The sequence below is a fragment of the Taudactylus pleione genome, unplaced genomic scaffold (assembly GCF_031769625.1).
Source record: "Taudactylus pleione unplaced genomic scaffold, aTauple2 ptg000205l, whole genome shotgun sequence".
Classification (NCBI taxonomy): Eukaryota; Metazoa; Chordata; class Amphibia; order Anura; family Myobatrachidae; genus Taudactylus; species Taudactylus pleione.
The window spans coordinates 5,157,786-5,185,027 of NW_028284607.1; the positions used below are offsets into that span (position 1 = coordinate 5,157,786).

The 27,242-nt window shown below is 45.8% G+C and overlaps 1 protein-coding gene across 1 annotated transcript in view; it reads right to left on the reverse strand.

Moving 5' to 3' along the window:
* GGT1 (gamma-glutamyltransferase 1) overlaps window positions 1-27,242 on the reverse strand; it is a 138,241-nt gene that overhangs the window by 43,999 nt on the left and 67,000 nt on the right. Inside the window, exon 4 of the mRNA XM_088477964.1 lies at window positions 20,572-20,661. Within this exon, the coding sequence (XP_088334090.1) occupies window positions 20,572-20,661 (90 nt within the window). The remainder of the gene's footprint in view (window positions 1-20,571; window positions 20,662-27,242) is intronic.

The window sequence follows — 27,242 nt, forward strand, 5'->3', positions numbered from 1 at the left end:
CCGGCCCCACTGACATCACTAGTGATGTCAGTGGGAGTGATTTTGGCTCTGATAGAGCCAAAATCACTCCTGGCCTTGCGGCTGGGAAGCCCGACCGCAGGGTTTACCTCGCAAGTCTGATGGTCGCGATGGTCAAGACCATCGCGGCCATCTTTTTGCACGCTCGTATATGCTGTGGGTGGTGACCCACAGCTATACGAGCGTCCAGGAGGACGCTCCATTTTAATGGAGGAGGGCCCTGATTCAGAGCGAGCACTCTGGTCAGAGCGTCCGGCTCTGAATCAGGGCCTATATTTCTTATGTATCTACTTTTCATGTAATCTGTTTTTTCGTCAGATATTTTATGCTATTTGTTATTTATTTCAATTAAAAGAATATAAAATATTTTTCTTGTTTTTTGTACTTTTGAATTCAATAAAAAATGTATTTAAAAAAAATTAAATTATTGCTTGTATTCTGTTGTGCTATGTCTAGGCCCATAACCCATACCTCCCAAACATTATGATTTCCAAAGGGCAGACAAGATTTGAGAGGACTGTCTCATTGCACCATGAATTGCACATTTATGCCAATTTAGTGGTGCTGGGGGGCAGAGGAATTCACCTGCCGCCTCCACAGCATGCAATAAAATGGTGTTTTTCGGTTCTGGGAGGCATGGCCACACCCACTGAGGTGGGTTCCCATATGCCCCCTGGTGCGATCATGTCCCAAGCATGCTACAACCTCGGCCTCACCCCGGTTCAGGATCTGCAATTGTTTGGGGGTATACATAACCTGTTGCAGAACATTGGTCTTTGTTCAAGAATCAGCACTCAAGGTAGAAGGTAAACTTTACTGTGAGCAATACAAGGAAAATGCCATAATATTTAGGATTAACAAGAAGCTGCTAGTAGAAATTACACTTTCACAACAAAGAGAGACCACACAATGACAACTTAAGACAGCATAAATAGTTTAGCAAGTAATACTTTGCCTGTAGTGTTTGTTGTACTCCAAAAAAGAAAATAAAAAGTGACAGAATATAGTACAGGACAGGAAGGACGGGTAGTAAAACACAGGTTGAGTCTCCCATATCCAAAATGCTTGGGACCAGGGGTATTTTGGATATCGGAATAATACGTATTTTGGAATATTTGCATATCATAATGATATATTTTGGGAAAGGGACCCAATATACACACAGAATGCATTTATGTGTTATATACACCTTATACACACAGCCTGCAGGTCATTTTATACAATATTTTCAATAATTTTGTGGCTCAAGCAAAGTTTGTGTACAGAAATGAAATTCATTTATATTTCATATACACCTTATACACACAGCCTGAAATTATACATTATTTGTAATAATTTGTGCCTTAGACAAAGTTTGTGTACATTGAACCATAAAAAAAACAAAGGTTTCATTATCTCAGACCTGCCAAAATAATTCCATATTTCGGAATATTTGGATATGGGAGACTCAACCTGTAGTGGTGAATTTCTAGAAACAACAAAACACTGTTCAACATTTTCATTCTCTTCAGAGATATCAACATAAATTTAGATCACAACTATTTTTTATGCAGAGACGTTTAAGAAATGATCTCAAAGTGAAGCTATGGGTCTCATTCAGACCCGGTCGTTAGATGCAAGCGGTCGCTCTGATTGAGGGCAGCCGCTTGCATCTTGAAGTGCGGCCTCCTGGTCGCTAGCTAAGCCGTGGGTTACCACCCACAGCTTAGCGACCGACTAGGGTGATAGTCGCGATGGTCAGGATCATCGCGACCATCGGGGCTTGCGACGAGACCCTAAGGTTGGGTCTCGGCACTCGCAAGCCCCAGGGAGATTCCTGCTCTGATCGAGCAGAAAGCTCCCAACTGATATCATTGCTGATGTCAGTGGGGCCGCCCCCAAACGGCAAGCGTTCCGTCGGGAACGCCTCCGTTTGGCCGGCCACCCCCCCGGCCCGCCTTCCCAACGGGGCAAGCTGTCAATCAACATCGACAGCTCGCCCCCTTTGGGGGCGAGACCCGGAGAGGCCGTCGCTATCCGAGTCTCGCACATGCGCACATCGGAGCCGGCTCCGACGTGTGCATACCCAGTGGGCAAACATCAACCCGGTTGCGAGCGCTCAGCGCTTGCGACCGGGTCTGAATGAGGCCCTATGTCCCTTATTGAATATTTTATGTGTTAAGCTCTATAAGTAGATAAGCCCTATCCTAGTCAGTGGCAAAGAGATGGATACTTTATAGCTGCAGAAGTGACCAGTATGGCCTGGTGTCAGCAGGGGTACTGAGAGGAAGGGGGGAGCAGGTACTAATTACCCAGGAATGTTGGAGGGGCTCTGCAGAGGCCCAGGTCCCCCACCCCCCTTCTTCTTCCCCGTCAGCAGCATCTCTCCCCAGCTCAGCACATGCTGCTGTCTCCTGGGCTGCGGTGGGTCCAGGGAGGCTGCGGTCGCTGAGCACAGCAGCAGTCTCGTCTGCCTGCACCTGCAAGATGCCAAGGGAGTGGGGCATACTTAGTGACATTTATTATCTGCTCCCCGGGAGATGCCCAGAGAGCAGACACAGCAGGTCACTTTGGGGGAAAGGGCCCAATTTCTATGTTATCAGGCTCCGTTTTTGCGTCATTTAGCCCCGCAATGCACGGCAATTATGCTGCGATTCCCGGCAATCATCTCCCCATTCTGCCCACTTCACTAGGAAGTGGGCGTGATGCAGGAGATCTGGATACTCTTCTGGGATTGTGGGGGGCTGCCCGAAAATTTGTGAGCCTCCCGCAACTTCCAGGAGAGTAGGTAAGTATGGAGTGGAGCGATTGCACTGATCACTCCCATCCCTGGATGTGTCCCTTATTGGGGGGCAGACAGCACCTCCCTGTGCAGCACTCGACTCATACATACTGTTTTTCAGGTTTTTTTTTTGCAGGGGACATGGCCACACTCCAAGATTAGGCCACACCCCCTACAGCACCCATACCTGGCCACACTCTCTACTGAGGAACTGATTCTCAAGATGAAAGGAATGGCTGATAGCCCTGAGGAGATTTGTTGATAATTTAACATGCAGCAACACAATGTCCAACTTGACCATATACACTGGGGGACCCATTCATCATTCCTTAAAGTAGGTGGAAACATTATTCCTATGGGAAGGAGGTATAGATTGCAAACAGGGCTGCCCCTTTGGCCCTGCTCCCTCTCTGGCAGAGTGAATGGTGTGAATTCAGGGCCTGATTCAGAGCCGGACGCTCTGACAAGAGCGCTCGCTCTGAATCAGGGCCGTCCTAGCTGCGGTCGGGTTTCCCAGCCACAAGCCCGGAGTGCTTTTGGCTCTATCAGAGCCAAAAACACTCCCACTGACATCACTAGTGTTGTCAGTGGGGTCGGACCCAGACGGTAGGCGTTCCCATGGGACAGCACGCCCCCAGCACGCCCACCAAAGGGGGCGTGCTGTCACTCACCATCGACAGCACGCCCCCTTTGGTGCGAGACCCATAACGACGGCTTGGCCGTCATTATTTGGGTCTCGCGCATGCGCACGACGGAGCTCCCTCCGTCGTGCGCATGCGCACTTGGACACCATCGGGTCTGAATTAGGCCCTCAGTTCAGGCATGTGCAATAACACTGCTGTTGTCTAACCCAGCAGTGTAAATGACAGAATCAGCTGTGTTGAGGTTCACAGGGGATTGCTGTCCCTGTACCATAGAATTGCTCCAGTAGTATTGTATCTGCAACTTGCACCCAGTAGGATACACAATTTAGAAGGGGCAGATGGGGCCTATTGATGTATATGCCCCTGGGTGACAGACAATGTCTCAGCATGTGGTCAGCAAAAGAGACTTTGATTAGAAACCTTCATGAGAATTAGAAGATAAATATGATTTTAATGTAAGAAAGAGATTAAATAGAGATAGAGTCTGATTCTGAGTTGGGAGCAAAGCAAAAAAAGCAAGTAACTTTGCACCAGTCAAAACCATGCTGCACTGCAGATGGGGCAGAGGGCCTGATTCAGAACCGCTCGTAAGCGGCCGCTTGTTCGCTCTGAGCGATGTTCGCATGCGTATGGGTCGTAATGCGCATGCGCAAACCAGTCATTGCGGTCGGAAATCGTGCACTCGCAAAACAGCGAGGGGCTGCTAATGTGATCGACAGAATGTACCGTTTGTGGGTGGTAACAGGGGAAGGTGCTTGAAAACGGGGGAGTGGAGATCCGAACGCAGGCGTGCCTAACGGTGAAAACGGCGTTTAATGGGAGTGCATAATTAGTATAGGAGCGTCATCGACCACGTCACTTGGTTGTCTTTTAGCCTGAACTGCTCGCAGCGATAGCGGTAAGAAAAACCTACCACAAGCACTGCGAGCAGTTCAGATGCCTTTCGATGTACCCAATTAATCTAATAAATACCGTAGATGACGTGTGTTGCGAATGGCAAAATGGGCGTCTTTATAAAATAGCGAGCGCATTTTTCGTTCGCTCGCTCAGACATAGAGGCGTCAACAAACCACAAAGAGCGAGCGCTCAATTTAAATAGCCGGCCCCTTTTTTGGAAAGACCGTCCGCAAATAGCGTCCGGCTCTGAATCAGGCCCAGATTTAGATGTGAGCAGGGCTAGTGATAGCATTAGGCAGCAGCTGCCTATGGACGCCGGCCACTGGAGGGCACCGCTGAGTCCAAAAAAAAAAAAAATGAAGGTTGACACAGGAACTCACCCAGCTTCTAACACTGGTGGCCACCCCTTCCCTGCTCCAGGCCTCTTCTTTCCTCCAGGTGCCAGCCTGTCACTCACATAAGAAGCTCCATTATCCTAGACAACGTGAGGAGCTGCTGCTGCTGAATGGAGCCTGGTAAAGTATGTTAAGACTTTTTGGTGAGGAGAAAGAATGGGTGGGTGAGTGTGTGTAGGGGGTTATTGGCTTATGTGTGTTTGTTAATAAGTGCAGACAGATTTAGTGTATGTGTGTTGGAGGGAGTGTGGTTTTATTGAGTGCCGATAGGGTTAGTGTGTGTGGAGTGGTTTTATTGAGTGCTGATAGGGTGAATGCATGTTGGGGGATTTAATGAGTGCTGGCAGGGTGTGTGTATGTGTGTGTGTGTAAGGGGAATTAATGAGAGCTGGCAGGGTGTGTGTATGTGTGTGTGTGTAAGGGGAATTAATGAGAGCTGGCAGGGTCAGTATGTGTGGGTTAATGTGTGTGTGGAGTGGTTTTATTGAGTGCTGATACGGTGAATGCATGTTGGGGGATTTAATGAGTGCTGGCAGGGTGTGTGTATGTGTGTGTGTGTGTGTGTGTAAGGGGGATTAATGAGAGCTGGCAGGGTCAGTATGTGTGGGTTAATGTGTGTGTGGGTTACTGAGTGCAGGCAGGGGGAGTGTGTTGGTGGGTGAATAAGTTCTGGCAGGATCAGTGTGTGTGTGTTAATGAGTGCGGAAAGGGTGTTTGTATGGGGGTTAATGAGTGCTGGCAGGGTGTGTGTCTGTGGGAGGGCTTAATGGGTGCTGACATTTATTGGGGCACAGATGTGTGGCATAAATATGTAATGGGGCACAGATGTGTGGCATAATGTATTGGGGCACAGCTGTATGGCATATACAGAATTTGGGGCATATGTGGCATATATATTGGGATTATTGTGCGACATAATTCACAGCTATGTGGCATACAATAAATTTGGCAGCTGTGTGGCATATGTATTGGAAGCACAAATGTGTGGCATATTATGTATTGGGTGCCACAAATGTGTGGCAGGTTTTATGCATTAAGGCATTGATGTGTAGCATAATTATGAAGTGGGATTATATCTCTGTGGCATGTGATGAAATTGTGGCACTGATGTGTGGCATATTATTAATTGAGGACAGTGTTATGAGGTACATTATGATTTTGGGACTCTGCTGTTTGGTATATTATAAATTGGGGTCACTAATGCGTGGCATATTATGAATTGGAGGGAGCAGGGGCGGTGGGTAAAATGTTGCTTAGGGCACACAGAAACCTTGCACCAGCCTTGGATGTGGGAGGGGTGTGTTCAAAGTGAAATGTAAATTGCAGTGTAAATATAAAGCTACCCAGCGTTTGTGAGCTACATGCAGAAGCAGCCAGTATTTAGCATGAAAGGAAAAAAAAGAATGTATTTTCACCCCTTGCAGTGCAGTATGGTTTGTCCAGGTACACAGTTACTGCTTTTTTGCTTTGCTCCCAACTCAGAATCTGCCCCATAGAGAGAGAGTATACCTAGATTATTTGTCATGTGAGCACAAAGAGAAAATACATGAAGAGAAAAAGGTGAAAAAGATAAAAAGAATGAAGACAAAAAGAAAAAAGAAGAAAGAACTAGAAAACAGAGGGGAGAGGAGAAAGATAAAGAGGAGAGTGATTTCCCGTAGCACTTATCTATGTACACTTATCTATGTACACTTATCTATGTACACTTATCTATGCAATCAACAATCATGTTTTTCATTGTCGTGTTTATGAATTTTGATTATTTGAATAATAGATAACATTCATGTTATGAAAGCACCACTTGAAATTTTACCTTACATAACCTTTATTATCACTTTCACATACTAACATAATGAATAGTTTTATAGGAGTAGGATTTAGAACAGGAAGAATTACCAGTGATTATACAAGGCTGGACATGACAAGGATTTAAGTCTGTGCAATCTCTTGTCATTACTGGGTTCTTCCATTATGTACTGTGATTCTTCACTAGCTTTCTCATGGTGGGCCTGATTCAGATGTGGACGCAATGCCGTTATTTACACACAAAGGGCAATTGTTAGCCATTACGCGTGACTGTAAGCCGCACTGAACAACGTGCAGAATTTGATTTGCGATTAAACTCACACAGAGTATTCATTTGCAGAGTGAGTGACAGGTAGCCAGCATTTGGGGGGAGGCTAGAAACACGCGGATGTGTCGGACCGTTTAAACACAGTTTTCTGGGTGTCCATTGTGGCCGGAGGCAGGCCACACGGGGTTAATGGCTGCCACAGCACTGAAGGGGTTAACCCCCGTGCTGTGCCGCCATTTTTAAAAGGACAAAAAGGCGCCAGGCGCCCATTGTAAATATATACTCTGCGCTACGCGCTGAGTGTTGATAAGTGTTTTTAATGTTCTATATGCCGCGGCCTGGACTTGCTGCACTGGGGGAGTGTAGGTAGCTCCCACTGCGACCAGCGCTGAAACCGTTAAAGTGGACAGTTTAAAAGCACAGATGTACATGGTTCATAGTAAACTGTATTAATATACCCATTTTGCGGTAAAGCACTGCATCTGCAATGCATTGGTGTATAAAGTAAAGTAGTATAGTATATGACATGTTTGAATATATTTTTGTATGTAATATGGGTTTAAATGCACTTATAGAAATGTAAAATGTCTTGATCTCTGGAGACAAACTGCTGGTTAGACGTCCTCACCTAGGGATGGATATGGTAATTACCCTATAGCCTGGCAGTGGGGGGTTAGGTGGTGACTGAAGAAGCCTTTCCTTTGAAATGCGGGCTAGGGAGACTCCTGTGTGTCTGTATACCAAGCTAAGTTGTAAAAGACAAGTTGTTTGTGTTTAGGAAACTTCTATGTTGTGTAAGAGCTTAGAAGGTGTAAGACTCAGAAAGCCAAAACTGGTTTAGTCATAGACGTGTGAAGAGACGAATGCAATAGGAATTTGCATTATATTTACCTTTTCAGAACAGTATATGCTAACTCAGTTTGTGCTTGGGAAACCAAATATTTTTGGGTGGTATCAAGGAAATTGATTTCATTTCTGTGAAATGTAAGACGTATTTATTTATGTTTTGTGAGAGAGCCTGATTGGCTGGAAGGAGCACAGGGTGGATTTGCCCCCCTGTGATGTTGTGTGTAAGAATGACATAAAAAGAGGGACTGTGAGCCCTGTAACTTCTGTGTGGAGGAGACCTGCTGTATGATTCCTGTAACATCTTGTATGCTGATATTCCCCTTCAATCTGAAGGGAGGGTCTTTTTTAAGACTTTGAGCAATAAACACCTTGCCTGACTTCAATTGTGCCTCAATCCTGCGACCAACAGAATTGTGCAAACCGCTATTCCATTCTCCTGCTGTTCTGGGTAAGAGCTCCGTGTCTCCAAGTTCAAGCCCTCTGCCAAGCTACCGTGCAGACCTGGTCCATTGCGAGGGATCAGGTGGGAACAGCCGACACCAAACAGGAGGTGTGTCCGCAGTTAATCAAACGCATACGCAGCAGAAGCGGTTCCAGGTTCCAAGGCAGGAGCCTGAGTGTACTTAATAAGCGGTTCCAAACGGCGATGGTAGAGTTTGGTGGTGGCAGCATCGTTACACGCCCACGGCGCAGTGGGCGGAGTCAGTGACAGGCGGTCACTGATGGTGAGTGGTAGTCCAAAAGCGCTAACCCGTGACCATGGACGGCCTAGGTGAAAGGCGTCCGGTCACATCCATAAATTAGCGTTTGTGCTTGCAGCAAGAGAGCCCTCTGTGTGTCTGGAGACCCGCTGTGTCTGCGGCTCCTTAGACTTACACAGACTGCTGATGGCCGCCTGACCTGCATTCAATGTTTCCGTTTTTTGTGTGTGAACGTCAGATGCGAGATGCTTTCAGTGGGCGTCTCTAAGCTCTGGACGGCGAGGGAGTCATTAGCATATATTTGCAATTGTGATCCATGAGAGATCGCAGCTGCGATGGCATTTGCGTCCACATCTCAATCAGGACTAGAAATAGGAACAGTGGCGTCAAATTAGGTCTGTGGGCCTGATTCACAAATTTATGAGACAGCACAACCTCAGCGTCTTTGTGCCTGTGCTCCTGTGCTAAAATATGCAAAAAAGACGCACACTGCAGCTTCTCTGATACGCTGCTGTCGTATCAACTGCATGAAAATTGAATATTTGAGTAAGCCTCAGGTTCCTCGGGATGTCAGGGACAAAAAATCACGCTGCCGGGGCCAGTGAAGTTGCATCCAAGGACGCAGCCACTGGCTATGGCTACGACTCTGCACATGTGTAGTGTAGCTCCTGCACATGTGCCGGTACTCACCTAAGTTATACATTGATGTGAGATTTATAGAAGCTTCAGATGTTCATTTCATTAATTTGTGACACTACAGATGTGTCCACATACACAAATCCTCAAATCTTGACAAATAGCCCCGTTAGGCGCGTCTCAGACTTTGCGACTAAGCTATACCATGCGTTCCACCTCACTATTTTGTCTTATTTGGATCACTAATGGGACAGAAGTACAATGCATGAGTACCCTGGACACAGGCGCCAGCATTGTACGGTATGAAACAGCTGTGTGTGGCTCAGGCAAAAGCCTGAGGACTGATACAAGTGATACAAGTGAGCAATGCCATGCATCCCACCATGCAATGTTGTGCCTAATCTGCATCTTACATGGCCGAACTGGCCATCTGGCAAATGCCTGATGGGCCGGCATATATTGATGATTGTAACGTGTGGCCTCGCCTCAGTGATAAGTGGCAACACTCCATGATGCGTGGCCATGTTCCCTTTTCCCCATTCACACGTAAGAATGATGGGGTGTCCACATCTGCCACAGGTTGCCGGCACCTGGAGGGAGGCACGGAGTCTGAAAAAATAATTAAATAGGTCTCTTCTACTATACGATACTGGTGGTGGCCACAAATCTCAGCAGTCACCGCTATGCTCTCTCTGTCTCTGCAGTGCATGGCTGGCAGGCAGCCACAGGAGAAACTACGAGGGTGGTCCAGCTGTGCACAGGACTAGGGGCGCCGAGAGGGGGGGGAGCGGGTACAGATTACCGGGGCCCGGGCTTCCTGAGGGGCCCGGGTCCGGCACCGCTCCCCCTCCCTCACAGCAGCCCAGCACACAGCGTGTGCTAAGCTGCAGTGGAGACTGCTCGTGGCTGCTGAGCAGCAGCCACAGCAGTCTCCTATGCCTGTGGGGGGGAGCGATCACACTGATCGCGCCCTGCCTGGCTTTGAGCAGGGCTGAGGGGGCACAGAGCGCCCCCCTCCCCAGCGCGCAGCGCCGCTTTGCAGCGCTGCATATCTTTCTATTTTTCCGGGAAGGGGGCATTGCCACGCCTCCCGCGATTAGGCCACACCCCCTATTACCCGGTCCCGCCATGGCTCTCAGCGGGCCTGCACAGGATCAGCTCTTAGCAGTGCATCCGAGGGTGGTGTGCTCCTCGGTGACCATTGCACTGTCTGCCAGAACACTACACCTCCAACATGTTTCAGTCCAGACGGCCGCAACAGGCAGAGTCACTGGACAGGTCAGTGGGAAGAAGCAGTCACTAACTGGGAGCACCACTGAGCACTGCGGAGCCCCGCTATGAGAGGGGGATCTAGGCTAAGTATGTGCCTCCTTCAGGTCAGGGTGTATGGAGCATTACTTGCGCGTTAAAGGCAGGACACAGTACGGTGGTAGCTTTCTCCAGTAAGTGCCCCATGCACTCTTGCTCCCCCAGTTTAAAAGGTATATATATTTTATAAGGGCACGGTCGTGCCCTTATATTAAGACTGAATAAAAAACAATGGAATTCTCCCTAGAGAATTTCGGAGGGGGGCAAGGTGTTTAGGGGGCTACACCTCAAAAGCTATTGGAGGTACTGAGCTGAAATTTGGCATGGGCAGGTAGAACGGTTTCTCGGTGCTGCACGCCAAATTTCAGGGCAAAAAAATAAATTAAATTAGGATTTGGGCGTAATCTAAAATTCTGTCAGTTTTTTCTGACACTCTGGGGTAAATTTACTAAAGAGAGTTTTTAGAAGTGAGTTTTAAAAGTGATGTTGCCCATAGCAACCAATCAGATTCTAGCTATTATCTTCTAGAAGGTGCTAGTTAAATGTTAAGTAAAATCTGATTGGTTGCTATGGGCAACATCACTTTTAAAACTCACTTCTAAAAACTCTCACTTTATTTACCCCTCTCAATTAGGACCACTTTCTCTATGGGGGATTTTTGGGAAGGCATAAGTCAGGGAAGGGGGCAAATTTAGACTTGGGGGTATATTTACTAAAGTGAGAGTTTTTAGAAGTGGAGATGTTGCCCATAGCAACCAATCAGATTCTAGCTATTATCTTCTAGAAGATGATAGATAAATGTTAAAAAGAATCTGATTGGTTGCTATGGGCAACATCTCCACTTCTGAAAACTCTCACTTTAGTAGATATACCCCTTGGGGTTTCTTTTGTTAGGTAGCTATTGTTCCATGGTAGGTGTTTTGGGGGTTCAGGTAAATTAGAAAGTTACAGTTTTTAAACTATTACCTCACAAATGCGCTATTACAGAGATAGGAAGCTTCAACTTCTTGCGCAGCCTCAGTTGGTGCCTTCAGCAGGTGTACTCACTGTGACTTCACTTGGATGCACCAAGATGGCTGGTCAGTGCGGGCGTTCGCAGCGGCGGAAACTGGCAATTGTAGCGGGCGTTAGCGGCGGCGGAGACCCGGTGATGGTGCGGCAGTTAGCCAGGTGGGGACCAGCAGCGGTGCGGGCAGCAGTGGCGGCAGCGCTGGAGTCAGCGGTGCTGGAGTCAGCGGTGGCGGCGGTGGTGAGGTAGTGGGACCCGGCAGTGGTGTGGGTGTTGGAGGAAGGTCTCGATCCGAAAGGATCCAGATCTTGCCAGCCATTCTGCAATGTTCGGCAGTGGTCCCCATTTTAAAAATGGCACCTTAAATTCAAAGATGGCATCCGCGAGCCACAATATCATCGCCCCGCCCCCCTTGGCTTGCTTATATAAGGTGGCATGGCAGTGCGACAGTGGGGAAGCAGCAGTGAAGAGCTGCCAAAAGAAAGAAGACGCCGTAAGTCCTAGTGGGCGACGGCCATGCAAAAGAGCTGACACAGGCTGCCTCCCACTAGGTCAAGACGCCGGAAGTCCTGGTGGGTGGCAGCCATGCGAAAGAGCTGACACAGGCTGCCGCCCACTAGGTGTAGAGGACACCAGAAGCCCTAGGGAGGTGGCAGCCGCGCAAAAGAGCTAATTGGCTTCCACCCCCTAGGTGAAGACGCCGAAGCCCTGGCGAGTTGGCATCTCTACCAGAAGACGCCAAAGCACTGGGGTGGCAGCGGCCACGAAAAAGAGCTTAAAGGCTGCCGCCCCGCAGGGGAAGACGCCGAAGCCCTGGTGAGTTTGTCCCCGCCAGGCAAAGACGACGAAGTCCTCGGGTGGTGGCGGTCATGAAAAAAAAAAAGACTGCATGTGTGTATTCCAAAGAGCGCACAATTCTGTGAATTAGCAGCTCCACCATTTTGTGAGTGACAGCAATCTCACTCTGTGAGAGTGCTGATCTGCAGTTAACCACAGGATGTGATGGCATACCATAACTGTATTGCACAAGGAACACGACCATTAAATGGGGTCAGCATTAATGATCGGAATTCATTGCTTTTTTAAGTTTGAGTGTCAGAAATTCAATAGGTTTTGTGAAATTTCAGATCATGCCTAAGAAGCCTTAATGGGACATGTGAAACTGTAAGGTTTTTTGTGTAATAAGTGTGAAAAGTGGTAAACAAGATTTCAAAAATATCTAGAAAATCCTGAGCAGGATACATTTATCACTTTTTAAGTTCTTCTAGACCTTCTTTATCTATGACACTGGGGAACAGTCAATCTGTTGCCAGGGATTTAAGAGTCAATTTTCGATTAATTTTGTGGTCCTGATCATTAATATGCCATGCTTATTTTTCAATTGGCTCTAGTTTTTGAGATATGCATATGTCTTTAAGATTTATGGAAAAATTATTTTTATATATATATATACACACACACATACATACATACACACACTACCATTCAAAAGTTTGGGGTCACTTTCGAAATTTCCTTATTTTTGAAGGAAAAGCACTGTTTTTTTCAACGAAGATAACATTAAATTAATCAGAAATACACTCAATACATTGTTAATGTGGTAAATGACTATACTAGCTGCCAACATCTGGTTTTTAAAGGAATATCTACATAGGTGTATAGAGGCCCATTTCCAGCAACCATCACTCCAGTGTTCTAATGGTACGTTGTGTTTGCTAAGCGCGTTAGAAGACTAATGGATTATTAGAAAACTCTTGAAAACCCTTGTGCAAATATGTTAGCACAGCTGAAAACGGATTTGCTCATTAGAGAAGCTATAAAACTGGCCTTTCTTTGAGCTAGTTGAGTATCTGGAGCATCACATTTGTGGGTTCGATTATACTCTCCAAATGGCCAGAAAAAAAGAACTTTCATGTGAAACTCAACAGTCTATTCTTGTTCTTAGAAATTATTCTATTACATGAGAGAAATTGCCAAGAAACTGAACATTTCCTACAACAGTGTGTACTACTCCCTTCAGAGAACAGCACAAACAGGCTCTAACTAGAGTAGAAAGAGAAGTGGGAGGCCCCAGTGCACAACTGTGCAAGAAGACAAGTACATTAGAGTCTCTAGTTTGAGAAAAAGATGCCTCACAAGTCCTCAACTGGCAGCTTCACTAAATGGTACCCGCAAAACACCAGTGTCAATGTCTACAGTGAAGAGGCGACTCCGGGCTACTGGCTGAGTGGCAAAGAAAAAGCTATATCTGAGACTGGCCAATAAAAGGAAAAGATTAATATGGGCAAAAGAACACAGACATTGGACAGAGGAAGATTGGAAAAAAGAGTTATGGACAGACATATCGAAGTTTGAGGTGTTTGGATCACACAGAAGAACATTTGTGAGCCACAGAACAAGTGAAAAGATGCTGGAAGAGTGCCTGATGCCATCTGTCAAGCATGGTGGAGGTAATGTGATGGTCTGGGGCTGCTTTGGTGCTGGTAAAGTGGGAGATTAGTACAAGGTAAAAGGGATTTTGAATAAGGAAGGCTATCACTCCATTTTGCAACGCCATGCCATACCCTGTGGACAGCACTTGATTGGAGCCAATTTCCTCCTCCAATAGGACAATGACCCAAAGCACACCTCCAAATTATGAAATAACTATTTAGGGAAGAAGCAGGCAGCTGGTATTCTGTCTGTAATGGAGTGGCCAGCGCAATCACCAGATCTCAACCCCATTGAGCTGTTGTGGGAGCAGCTTGACCGTATGGTACACAAGAAGTGCCCATCAAGCCAATCCAACTTGTGGGAGGTGCTTCAGGAAGCATGGAGTGAAATTTCTTCAGATTACCTCAACAAATTAACAGCTAGAATGCCAAAGGTCTGCAATGCTGTAATTGCTGCAAAAGGAGCATTCTTTGACGAAATCAAAGTTTGAAGGACAAAATTATTATTTCAAATAAAAGTCATTATTTCTAACCTTTCCAATGTCTTGACTATATGTTCTATTCATTTTGCAGCTCATTTGATAAATAAAAGTCAGTTTTCATGTAAACCACGAAATTGTCTGTGTGACCCCAAACTTTTGAACGGTAGTGTATGTATACATATATATATTAGTAACATCCGGCTCAAGACAGTGCTTTTCTTGAAGCCTGGATGCTAAAAGCTCAGCTCCTTTTTTTTCAAGTCACTAATTAAAATGTTTAGTTCCTTTTGAGAAAATTTGTATGGAGAAGAGGAACTTTCTTCAAACTCACTTTCATCTATATTGTCACTTGCACTGGATGAAATTAACATTTCCACATCATCACATTCAACTTCGCACAAAGAACTAAATGATGGTACAGGTAAATCCTCGCTTTGTGGTATCGGTTGTTTTGCAGAATTCATACTTGGGTATTCCCATTTGTGTTTCTTAAATCGATTCATACCCTTCACATTTACAGCACAAAAATAGCAGTCACTCAAGTGATCTTTTGGCTCACACCAGATCATAGGTATGCTGAAAATAAAGTCCTTTTCGATCACCTTTAGTACAATTGCCGTGTGATTCCACGCAGGTTTTACAGTCTATGCGAGGCACCCAAATCTTGTCTTGCTGGCTTATGTGACGTCCAAAATAAGCCTGATACGCTTGTTTTACGAATGCGGTTATATTTATTCTTTTGCAACACTATATTTGCCACAAATATAACAAAAAACATCAGTCTTGTTAGTACACAGTCTCCGTGAAGAACTAATTTTTATGGCGAAAAAGTTTTGTTTCACACATTCAGTGCTAACTCCCAACAAAAAGCCGAGGACGTACTGAACAAAACAACCCCAAACGGCAGGAAATTGGTTGTGGTGGGACAGAGAGAGGGCTGAGCAAAGGAACTGGAGGTGTGCTAACTGCGTCACTCAGTCCTCTCCGTTGCTCTTCTCTGTATGCTGGGAGGAGGCGTGGCTGTGGTCAGGATTTCCCAGCAGGCTCAGCAGTGCACTGCCACGCCTCCTCCCAGCGTTAGTGAGGAGATATGAATGTGTTATGTGTCTCAAACGTGACTACGAGCTACGTTATCACAAATAAAACAAATTCTTGTTATTCTTGTTATTGTTGAAAGAGGGTAGTTGTTAAAAAAGCAAAACTAAGTCGATTCTGTTAAGTAAAGCGGCCTAGGCTAGTAAATGGAGAAAATAATTGAATTTTATAATTTTCATTTAATTTGAAAACTGAAACCAATTCAGCTATAGCGAAAATCTGATGCGAAAATGGGACCTGCGAGTACTCTCAAACCGATCTTATATATTTTTTTGTTCCCCAGTGTAATCATCACTTATCAGAATCCCAATTTAGGGGAAATAAACTAATTATGTATTTTAAAGAATAGTGGTCTATAGTGCACTATGTAGATAGAACTCCTCTTGTTTCTTTGGTTTGGGCAATAGGATAGGTAAGCGAAAAACTGTAGGCAGATGTGCATGTGAGGGAAATGTTGGAGGGCAGATGTGCATGTGAGGGAAATGTTGGAGGGCAGATGTGCATGTGAGGGAAATGTTGGAGGGCAGATGTGCATGTGAGGGAAATGGTGGAGGGCAGAACGCATGTGATGGAAATGTTGGTGGGCAGATGTGCATGTGAGGGAAATGGTGGAGGGCAGATGTGCATGTGAGGGAAATGGTGGAGGGCAGATGTGCATGTGAGGGAAATGTTGGTGGGCAGATGTGCATGTGAGGGGAATGGTGGTGGGCAGATGTGCATGTGAGGTAAATGTTGGTGGGCAAATGTGCATGTGAGGGGAATGTTGGTGGGCAAATGTGCATGTGAAGGAAATGTTGGAGGGCAGATGTGCATATGAGGGAAATGGTGGAGGGCAGATGCGCATGTGAGGGAAATGGTGGAGGACAGATGTGCATGTGATGGAAATGTTGGAGGGCAGAACGCATGTGATGGAAATGTTGGTGGGCAGATGTGCATGTGTTGGAAATGTTGGAGGGCAGAACGCATGTGATGGAAATATTGGAGGGCAGATGTGCATGTGAGGAAATGTTGGAGGGCAGAACGCATGTGATGGAAATGTTGGTGGGCAGATGCGCATGTGTTGGAAATGGTGGAGGGCAGATGTGCATGTGAAGGAAATGTTGGTGGGCAGATGTGCATGTGAGGGAAATGTTGGTAGGCAGATGTGCATATGAGGGAAATGTTGGAGGGCAAATGTGCATGTGAAGGGAATGTTGGAGGGCAGATGTGCAGATGAGGGAAATGTTGGTGGGCAGATGTGCATGTGAGGGAAATGTTAGAGGGCAGATGTGCATGTGAGGGAAATGTTGGTAGGCAGATGTGCATGTGAGGGAAATGTTGGTAGGCAGATGTGCATGTGAGGGAAATGTTGGTAGGCAGATGTGCATGTGAGGGAAATGTTGGTGGGCAGATGTGCATGTGAGGGGAATGGTGGTGGGCAGATGTGCATGTGAGGTAAATGTTGGTGGGCAAATGTGCATGTGAGGGGAATGTTGGTGGGCAAATGTGCATGTGAAGGAAATGTTGGAGGGCAGATGTGCATATGAGGGAAATGGTGGAGGGCAGATGTGCATGTGAGGGAAATATTGGAGTGCAGATGTGCATGTGAGGGAAATGGTGGAGGACAGATGTGCATGCGATGGAAATGTTGGAGGGCAGAACGCATGTGATGGAAATGTTGGTGGGCAGATGTCCATGTGTTGGAAATGGTGGAGGGCAGATGTGCATGTGATGGAAATGTTGGAGGGCAGAACGCATGTGATGGAAATATTGGAGGGCAGATGTGCATGTGAGGAAATGTTGGAGGGCAGAACGCATGTGATGGAAATGTTGGTGGGCAGATGTGCATGTGTTGGAAATGGTGGAGGGCAGATGTGCATGTGAAGGAAATGTTGGTGGGCAGATGTGCATGTGAGGGGAATGGTGGTGGGCAAATGTGCATGTGAGGGGAATGTTGGTGGGCAAATGTGCATGTGAAGGGAATGTTGGAGGGCAGATGTGCAGATGAGGGAAATGTTGGAGGGCAGATGTGCATGTGAGGGAAATGTTAGAGGGCAGATGTGCATGTGAGGGAAATGTTGGTAGGCAGATGTGCATGTGAGGGAAATGTTGGAGGGCAGATGTGCATATGAGGGAAATGTTGGAGGGCAGATGTGCATGTGAGGGAAATGGTGGAGGGCAGATGTGCATGTGAGGGAAATGTTGGTGGGCAGATGTGCATGTGAGGGAAATGTTGGTGGGCAGATGTGCATGTGAGGAATGAGCTGCTGGGCAGAGGGATATGTGAGATAGAAGCTGACGCAACATGGGGCATGTGAGGAAAGTAGCTGAAGCTTTGCCTAGGGCACCAAGAAACCGTGCAATGGCCTTGAGTATACTGGAGCTAGAGGTCCATTCTATCACTCTTTGGGCTCTATTTATTAACATTATTTTTACTAAAATAATGTGAAAAAGGGTGTTTTCACACTCTTTTCACTTTATTGTAGTGTCACCTAAAGTTACTAAAGGGCAATTGGAGTAGAAACTGTAAAATTATACTCCAACCCCTAAGTATCACTTATTTTTAGTAAGCAGATCGCATTTCCCATAATGGGAAATGTGATCTGGCCAAAGTTAAAATAAAATGTGAAAACATACTGGGGAAAGCCCTGTGATAATAACGCCACCTGGAGGTGGCGTTATCCAGGGTCTCCCCCGGTTACCGGACTCCTGCTACGCTCTAACGTGCAGAGCAGAGCCCGGAGCCGGCTCCAGTAATAAGCTGTGTGGTCTAAACAGGCCACACACTAATTCACTGTAAAAAAAAGAGTAAAAAAAAATCAAACTTACCTGAGTCCAGGGACCGGAGTTCGGGGCTCCGGTGATGTCCTCCCTCCGGTCAGCTGGTCTCCCATGCTGCACTGGGGCCCGGTCGTCACCTGACAGGGTCCCAGTGCAGTATGGGATGTCAGCTGACCAGAGCAACAGAGGACATCACCGGAGACCCGATAACTGCAGGTAAGTGTAATTGAGGGGGGGTCGCGGGGGGCGGGGCTTAGCAACAGGGCGGGGCTAGGCGACGGGGGTAGCAGCGGCGGCCAGTCGGTGCATGTGTGGGGCACTTGTCACAGTATTTTTTGCGAAAATACTGTGATAAGGCTCCGGAGGGGATTCACAGGGACAGAGCTTTCTCGCAAGCTTTGTCCCTGCAAGGGATTTGTAGTAAATCCCTGTGATATTGCAATGCGAATTCAGTTGGTAATATCACACTACTATCTGCATTACAAATGCAGATTGTAGTAAAATAGAGCCCTTTAACATCTACTTTTTAATAAATCTGGTAAGGAAACACAGGAGAAATTTGAGCAGTGCTTTAATTTAGCTTTTAATGCATGGACATTTTCATTTTTTCAGTTTGTGTGTCCTTTAAGGTTTCTAAATAACTGTGTATATTTATATGGGTTTGGTATGAAAAACCGTCAGTCTGGATGTTAGCTGTCAAAATATCAACAGCGGCATCCCGATGCTCAGTATCCCGTCAGGGCTAAATAAGCATCCTAACCCTTCCCCCTTCTACCTCTAACCCAGTGATTCCCAACCTCGGTCCTCAAGGCACACTAACAGTCCTGGTTTTAGTCATATCCATGCTTAAGCACAGAGGGTTAAATCAAAATAAGTGAAGTACTAATTAGGTCACCTGTGCTCAAGTATGGCCAGCCTTAAAACCAGGACTGTTAGTGTGCCTTGAGGACCGTGGTTGGGAATCCCTGCTCTAACCCTAACCTTCTTGCACCCTAATCCTCCCCACCCTAACCCTCCCTTCTTACACCTTAATCCTTCCAGTTAGTAGTACCTAAACCTAACCCTCCCCCCTTGGTTCCTGAACCTATCCCTCCCCCCTTAGTGCATAACCCTAACCCCTTCCCCCCAGTGCCCCAACTTAACCCCCCCTGTCCATAGCCTAACACTAAGCCGGCCCCGCTTTACTTGCGTTCGGGATGCAAGCTGTCAGGATTCCGGCGTTGCTTATGTTTAGTCCCGGGTTGGGATTCAGACGCCGTGATTTCAACAGCCGGCATCCCGTCCGTCGGCATCTAACTACATCCCATTTATATACCCTTTGTACAACACTGATGTGTTTTGAAACTTTGCGATAAATATCTGGAGAAAAATCCCAGGGAAGCACAAAACAGAGTAGTATCAGAGTTCTATTTAACTTAAAAATAATAATAATGTAAAACAAATAGCCTTTTCCATTACTCTGGTTTGTCATGTTTACATTTTAGCATCACACGGCTTCAATTATTTGTAACTTTATGTAAATATAATTTAATTTGTATATCTCCAATTCCACAGCTATGTTGTTTTAATCTTCCATGTTTAATAAATGTTGAACATCACCACGTCCTGGGTGCATGGTATGATTTATTTGATATTGTCCCTGTACTGTGAGTAAGGTCTATACAGAGGACACAGTGCCAGAGACTGTACATTGCTGCTCTGATGCCAAGAGCTTAGACTTAGATTTACTTTAACCACTATGAATACATTGCTTTTTTTTTCGCTTCACCTCTCCTTCTCATAGCTGACTGCTACAGGACCCATGACGCACAGACTTTTGCTCTTACATACAGACAAAACATCAACTCATTTGAAAAAGGTGGTATAAGGGTTACCACGCAGCCTTTGAAGAAGCGGAATGAGAAGGGGGTGTGGTCACATGTCAAGTTGGATGCGTGTCCAGTGCTTACGAATGCTGGGCAACCACTAGCCCTTATCTCAACACCCTTTCATGACCACAAAAAACACTATGCGTAGCAGCAGTGAATGAGACATACCTCCCAACTTTCCCTTTGCAGGACCAGTGGTGCAGATGGGGTGAGGGGTGGGTTCAAATTATTGTGGCCTGGGCTTGTGGGGACACGCCTTTCAGAAATGCATCTACAGGGGATCTCATATGTTCAATATAGCATGACTACTGCCCCCCCACTTTTTGTACCAGGGCCTGAAATTGCTCATGGTGGCCCTCCACTGGACAATGTTGTCTGCAGATGGGATAGCCGAAAAAGTGCTCTAGGACAGTTGGAAGGTTCAGTATGTGTAAAGAATTCATGCAGAAAGAAAGCCATGATGCATTTGTGAATACCAAAAAGACTACAGGCATATTTCGTTCTATATGTGACATTGTGAAGCGATGCGGCAGTGTGATTGTAATAAACCAAAAAATATTTAAGTCTTGTTTTGTTACCTTGTATGATATGATAGTAATTCAGCGCTTTGAATATTTCAGCACCATACAGTACTTTCCTTACCTTTCTGAGATAACTCAGTACTGTTCCCAAACATTCCCTCTGTGGCATTTAATGGGGCTTTCTCACGTGCATTAATTACCTCTGTTTTACCTGTGTAAAAACAAAATGAAGAGGAAAAAGATTATAAGGACTGTGGTCTGGACCCTGACAATATAGTCCTGTAGACCTAGCATATGTCAGAGTATAAGGTGATTCCTGATGACGGACATATACAAAGCACTGGCAAAAGGAAGGTCAGTTTATAGAAAGAACCTGTGTTACCCGTTATACAATCGGGAAGCCAGCTGCCTTAATACCGGTAGCCAGCTTCCCGACTGTCATATCCCGGCGAGGGTGAAATGCCAGGCATCTAGATGTAGACGCCTGACATTTCCCCGATCACGGAAGACCGGCGCCCGGCACCCCGATCGAAGGGATGCCGGGCGCCGCGAGCGGACAGCTGCGGGGGGGGGGGTTAGGTTTAGGGCACCCGGGGGGGACTTAGGGTTAGGCACCCCCCCGTGGGTTTAGGCAACGGGGAAGGGGGGTTAGGGTTAGGCACTTAGAGGGGGGATTAGGGTTAGGCACTTGGGGGGGAGGTTAGGGTTAGGCACCCCTAAGGAGGGTTAGGGTTAGGGGTTTAGGTTAGTTAGTACTTACCTATCCACGATCGGGATTTCCAGCGCTGCCGGGCTTCCACTGCCGGGAACTCTGCTGTTGTCGGCCAGGCGCTGCCGGGAATCGAATTCATACCGATTCCGTGTTACCCAATATATGCATAGCCTGCATTTAGTAGTGATGCCCTTATCTGCCCAACTCATCCCATCAAAAGTAGAGAACATTTGGACCCTGAGCAGTTGCTCCAAATGTCGCATTTAGACCATAAGCTTCACTGCAAATGGACATATTCACTCAACAATAGGCAAATTACATCACAACAGATACATTTGCTCTTCGTAGCCACACTTTCAGCTTTATAAATCAAATGACCTTTAGTTTGCATGTCATACACTAAGGCAATGATTTTGAAACTAGCTGATATACCCGGCATTGCGCAGGTTGTAGACTGGACCCTAAAGTACACCTACAGCCTTTATTTGTTTACATTGCCCTCGCCTATAACCCCATTCCATTGATCCTGAAAAGGACCCCTCTGTTTGCTAACATGCATGCAAACAGTTGCGTAACTACCGTGGGTGCAAGGAGTGCGGCTGCTATGGTGCCTGAGCTGCATCTGTGGCCCACCGCTCCCTCTGCACTCGCGCACACCCACACACGGTGGGCCTGTCCAGTCAGGGCCTCCCAGGGGAGCCTGGGTGTCACCAGTGTCGATTTGGTGTTGGCACACCGGCAGACAGGCATGGAGAAACAGCGCCACCAGTCACGAAGCAATCACAACTTGTGGACCGGCAGCCAATCAGTAGTGGCGGCTCATGATTGGGTGCTGGTCTGCAAGCTCCAATTGACTTGTGACCGGCGGCAGATTCAAATTGCGCCAGTGCTGTCTTTCTAAGTCTGCCACTGCCTGCCAGTACGCCAACTGTAATTACCTGGCATCCCAGCACCAAATCCACGCCTGCTGGTTGCTGATGGCACCAGGGCTGGTGCTATTAGGGCGCCAGCCACTGGAGGTCGCCGCTAAGTCCACAAAAAAAAAATTGAAGGCATAATTTATGGCTGAGTGGCATATAGTGAATGTGTGGCACAGCTGTGTGGCATATTATGAATTTTTGGCAGTGTTATGAGGTACATTATGATTTTGGGGCTCTGCTGTGTGGCATATTCTATATAGTATATTATAAATTTGGGACACTGCTGTGTGGCATATTATAAACTGGAGAGACTGATGCATGGCATATTATGAATTGGAGGGAGCAGGGGCGGTTTGTGAAATGTTTCCTAGGGCACACAGGGAGTGGCAAGAGGGTGCTGAAAGGACACAGAGAGGTGAGTTACTGGGGGGAGGGCATAATATGTAATGGCATTACTGTGGGGCATAATTTTATAATGGGAATTACTGTGGGGCATAATGTGTAAGGGGTACTACTGTTGTGTGGAATAATGTGCTATATGGGGCAATATGTGGCATAATCTGTAAAGGACATTACTGTATGGTATAATATGTAATGGGCATTAGTGTAGTGTAAGGGGCATTATTGTGTGGCATAATATATAAGGGACACTGCTACTGCATGGCATAATGTGTGTAAGGGGTGCTACTGTGTGGCATAACCTGAATGGGCACTGTGTGGCATAACATGAATGGGCTCTGTTTGGGGGCAGTTTTATGTGTTTTTATTACATCTGGGGTGGCCTTTTTAAGATCTTCCTATATGGCCCTCAAAGTTTGAGTTATGCTCTTGCATGCAAATACAGGGGGATGACTAAAATATATGGACACTTTAAAAGGAGCTACCTCTGGATTTAATATAAACTTGCATGAGTCAAAGTTTACTCAGCCTGTGAGAGTATAAAGATACATTTGTAGCTTTGACACAGGTTTTTGGCAGAGTGCCAATTTCCACTGGAGCCAGCCTTGGAACCTGTGTAACTTATGAGTGTCCCCATTTTTAGGGATTGTGTGACAGTGTGTGGCCCTGATGAAGTTCAAACCTAGGCAAAAACCTAATCCTGTTCAAATTACACCACCATGCCAAGTGTGGTGGAGCTAGGTCCAAAACTCTGTCTGTGCATAAAGGCCAAATAAAACAGACAGACACTTTCTCGCTTGTTATATAGATATGTTGACAGTGCTAGTTTTCTAGAAAAAGCTTCAGGAACTCCTGGGAGAAGGGGGGTGGGGGAGATGTGGGTGGAGCTACAGCCAGGTGGGGCATCAATTGGGGCGTAGATCAGTTTATTTAAAAATAAATAATAATTTGTCAACATTTGGGCTGTAGGGGTGTTAAAATAACATATCAATATATAATATAACATATAAAACTATACAAATACAGAAACTGCTGTAATTTCGCACATACCCACAGAACACCAGAATCCACACTAATATATTATATATATATATATATATATATATATATATATACACATACATACATACATACATATACACACACACACACACTATAATATATATATTGGGCAGATGGACACCCCCTTACACACAGCAGCCAGGAAACAGCACACCTGTTCAGGGTTTTCGTGCAAGCTGGTTGGAACCAGTTTTATTGTGCAATATAAACAACAAAATCACCAAAACATAAAAATAAATCCTAGCGCGTCTGGGCACTAACTAGACAGGTTATTCCTCTCTACAAGTGGCAGAGCCTACTGCCTTACCACAAACACAAACACAGCACTTCCGAATAACACAGTGTCTCTGTGTCTGTTCTCCCCCAGGGTATGCGAGACACTCAACCAAAACCTAACACAGCTTATCTGAGCCACTTCCAGGTACAACTACTAATCAGCCTGCTCTCAGACTGAAAGGCCCAACATATGGAATGGCCTGTGGATGGAGCCCTCCCTTCTCTTCTCACATCCACACCCATAGAACCCATTGGGGGAGATGTAAGAAGCCCAGAAGCGGTATAAGCGCAAGTTATGTGTGCTGATACCGCTTCTCCCCGATGTATGCGCCCCTGTCATTATCTGCGCTGCTATCTACAAGATAGCAGTGCCGATAGCCTGGGCGATGTACGAACGGTCAGATCGCCTGACCGTTCGGCCCGCTGTAGCTGTCGTTATTGACAGCTACAGCCTGGCGCTGCCCTATCTCCACAGCAGGGACAGCGCTGTCCCTGCTGCTGGCTCCAGGCTGCACGCGGGAATCTTGCGATATTGTGAGATCCCGCGCATGCTCAGTGGAGCCAGACAGGACAGAGACACAGGGCATCAGCACTAGGCTGATGCGCTGTGGTCTCTAGCGGGTAGCGCCGAAGGGGGAGTTAACGCTCCCCTTCTCCGGCCGATGAGAAGCAGGAAGCGTTATAGCGGCACGCTAATTGCCGCTATCATACATCTATCCCATTATCCGGCTTTTACCAAAAGCCGACACTTCTGGTCTGTTTGGCATAACAGACTACTCCTGTGGTTTTAAAACACATATGATAGGAATCTGGGACACACATATACAGTCAGGTGCATAAATATTGGGACATTGACAGAATTTTCATATTTTGGCCTTTATTCACCACCACAATGGCTTTGAAATGAAACAAACAAGATGTGCTTTAACTGCAGACTTTCAGATTTAATTTGAGGGTAATTACATCCAAATCAGGTGAACGGTGTAGGAATTACAACGGTTTCTATATGTGCCTCCCACTTTTTAAGGGGCCAAAAGTAATGGGACAAACTAAACAATCCTAAATCTAACTTTCACTTTTTAATACTTTGTTGCAAATCCTGTGCAGGCAATTACAGCCTGAAGTCTGGAAAGCATAGACATCACCAGACACTGGGTTTCATCCCTGGTGATGCTCTGCCAGGCCTCTACTGCAAATGTCTTCAGTTCCTGCTTGTTCTTGGGGCATTTTCCCTTCAGTTTTGTCTTCATCAAGTGAAATGCATGCTCAAATCGGTTTCAGGTCAGGGGATTGACTTGGCAATTGCATAACTTTCCACTTTTTAGCCTTAAAAAACTCTTTGGTTGCTTTTGCAGTATGCTTCGGGTCATTGTCCATCTGCACTGTGAAGCGCTGCTTAATTTTCATAATTAATCATTTTTGTGATCACATTTTCTCATGCACCCCTTTTAACTAGTTTAATCTAACTTGTATCAGCTGTATTCCTAGGTGATTTGCCACGGGTGTGCTTGGTAACTATCTCACATTTAAAAGCAAAGTTGCTGTGAGCTTTAAACCTTGATAGCATACCCTGTGTGCTTGGTAACTGTCTCACGTTTAAAAGCAAAGTTGCTGTGAGCTTTAAACCTTGATAGCATACCCTGAGTTTAACACTAATGTGATGGCTATGTCCATGTTATAATTCTGAGCAATAGAGTAGGGACTTGCAGTAAAGTGGGGTCCTGTGATCGGGGCTGCAAGCTTAAATGCATTGGATTAATTCATGAACCAAAACCCCACTGTTTATTATGTTTATTATTATTATTATTATTAGTTATTATGGTGAGTGCAGAGCCCCTGTGATATATATATATATATATATATATATATAAACAAACTATGAGGCGCCCCTGTATTTTTTTAATTAATTAGCAGTATCTTTACCTGAGGTGTGAATTCGGGTGTAAAGGGGTAGACGCTGACTTGATTTAAGAAGTTGTTTATGCATAAGATCGGCTGTGATCTCATCTGAGACCGGCATTTTCTTACAAGCAAACGCTATTGGGACAATTGTTTCTGGATTTCATTTTAAAAAAGCACTGGTTAGCACACAAACTTTGTTTCCTATGCTATATATATATATATATATACATACATACATACATACATACATACATACATACACACACACACACACACACACACACAGGCGTAGGGAGGGCGGTTCCGGTGGAGCGCGAGCTCCAGGATTGGAAGGTGTCCTGAGCCACGCGCATATGTATGTATATATTATTGAGAAGGTGTGTCGCAACTCACAGATAGATAATAGATGCTAGCCCATACTTTGGGATTGACGAGAACCAGAACTGAGGCGCAGAGTGTAACGTGCCAGCGGTATTCACCAGGACCATCGCAAGGAGGTTTGGACTTAGCTGCTTCCGACACGCAGGTCGCGGCCCTCAGACTGGGTTCCCTAGTACAGGTGCTGGTGTACTCTGGACTGGAGCAGAGAACTATGAAGGTGTTCAAACGTGGTCAACAATGTTTTCCACACTTGCCTAAAACTTTTGCACAGTACTGCATGTGAGAAAACCAGAACCCATACTAAATATGTAGGGAAAGCCACATCAATTCTACATATATGAGAAAAGCAGGATAAATGTTAATATTGACAAACCTGATCCACATAAAATACATTTAAAAAAAAACACATCCATAGAAAATACATTTTAAAAAAGCCAGAATAATGGATACATTTTAAAAACGTCAGTTTCACGGTAAATACAATTATAAAAAGCCAGATCCATATAAATATAGGCGAAACTAGACATTTGGTAATGGGTGGTCCCAGTTCCAGCCGACAGGATCAACGATACATCCTTCCAGGTTTGTTGCTATAGAGGCGGCTTGACCAAGCACAGTAGTGTGGTCATTCCCACTTGAAAAGAGATCGCCGCAATACGGCAGTGTTGAGGAGGATGTTCATCTGCCTCCAAACAGTAAACCCACAATTCACATTATGCCGCATAATTGTGCCCACAGTTCATATTATATCAAAAAGCACTGCCCCATTCATATTATGCCAAACAGTAGGCTACAAAATTCACATTATGCGAGATAGTAATGCTCACAGTTCAATTATGCCAAACAGCACTGACCCTTTTATATTATACCAGACAGTAGTGTACACAGTACATATTATGTCAAACAGTAGTGCCCACAGTTCACATAACACAGATTGTACTACAGATGCTCAGACAGCAAGACCTGCTGGTACACAGAGCAAGAAGCATACCAGTTATTCCTCTCAAACCAATTAGCCATAGCATCTACAGTATATTTACCAGTGCTATCCTATGCATAGCAAATGGCACACCCAGCCGACCAAGATATATTGAACGGCTGATATATTGTCAGCCGACCGCCCATAGACTTTCTGTAGGG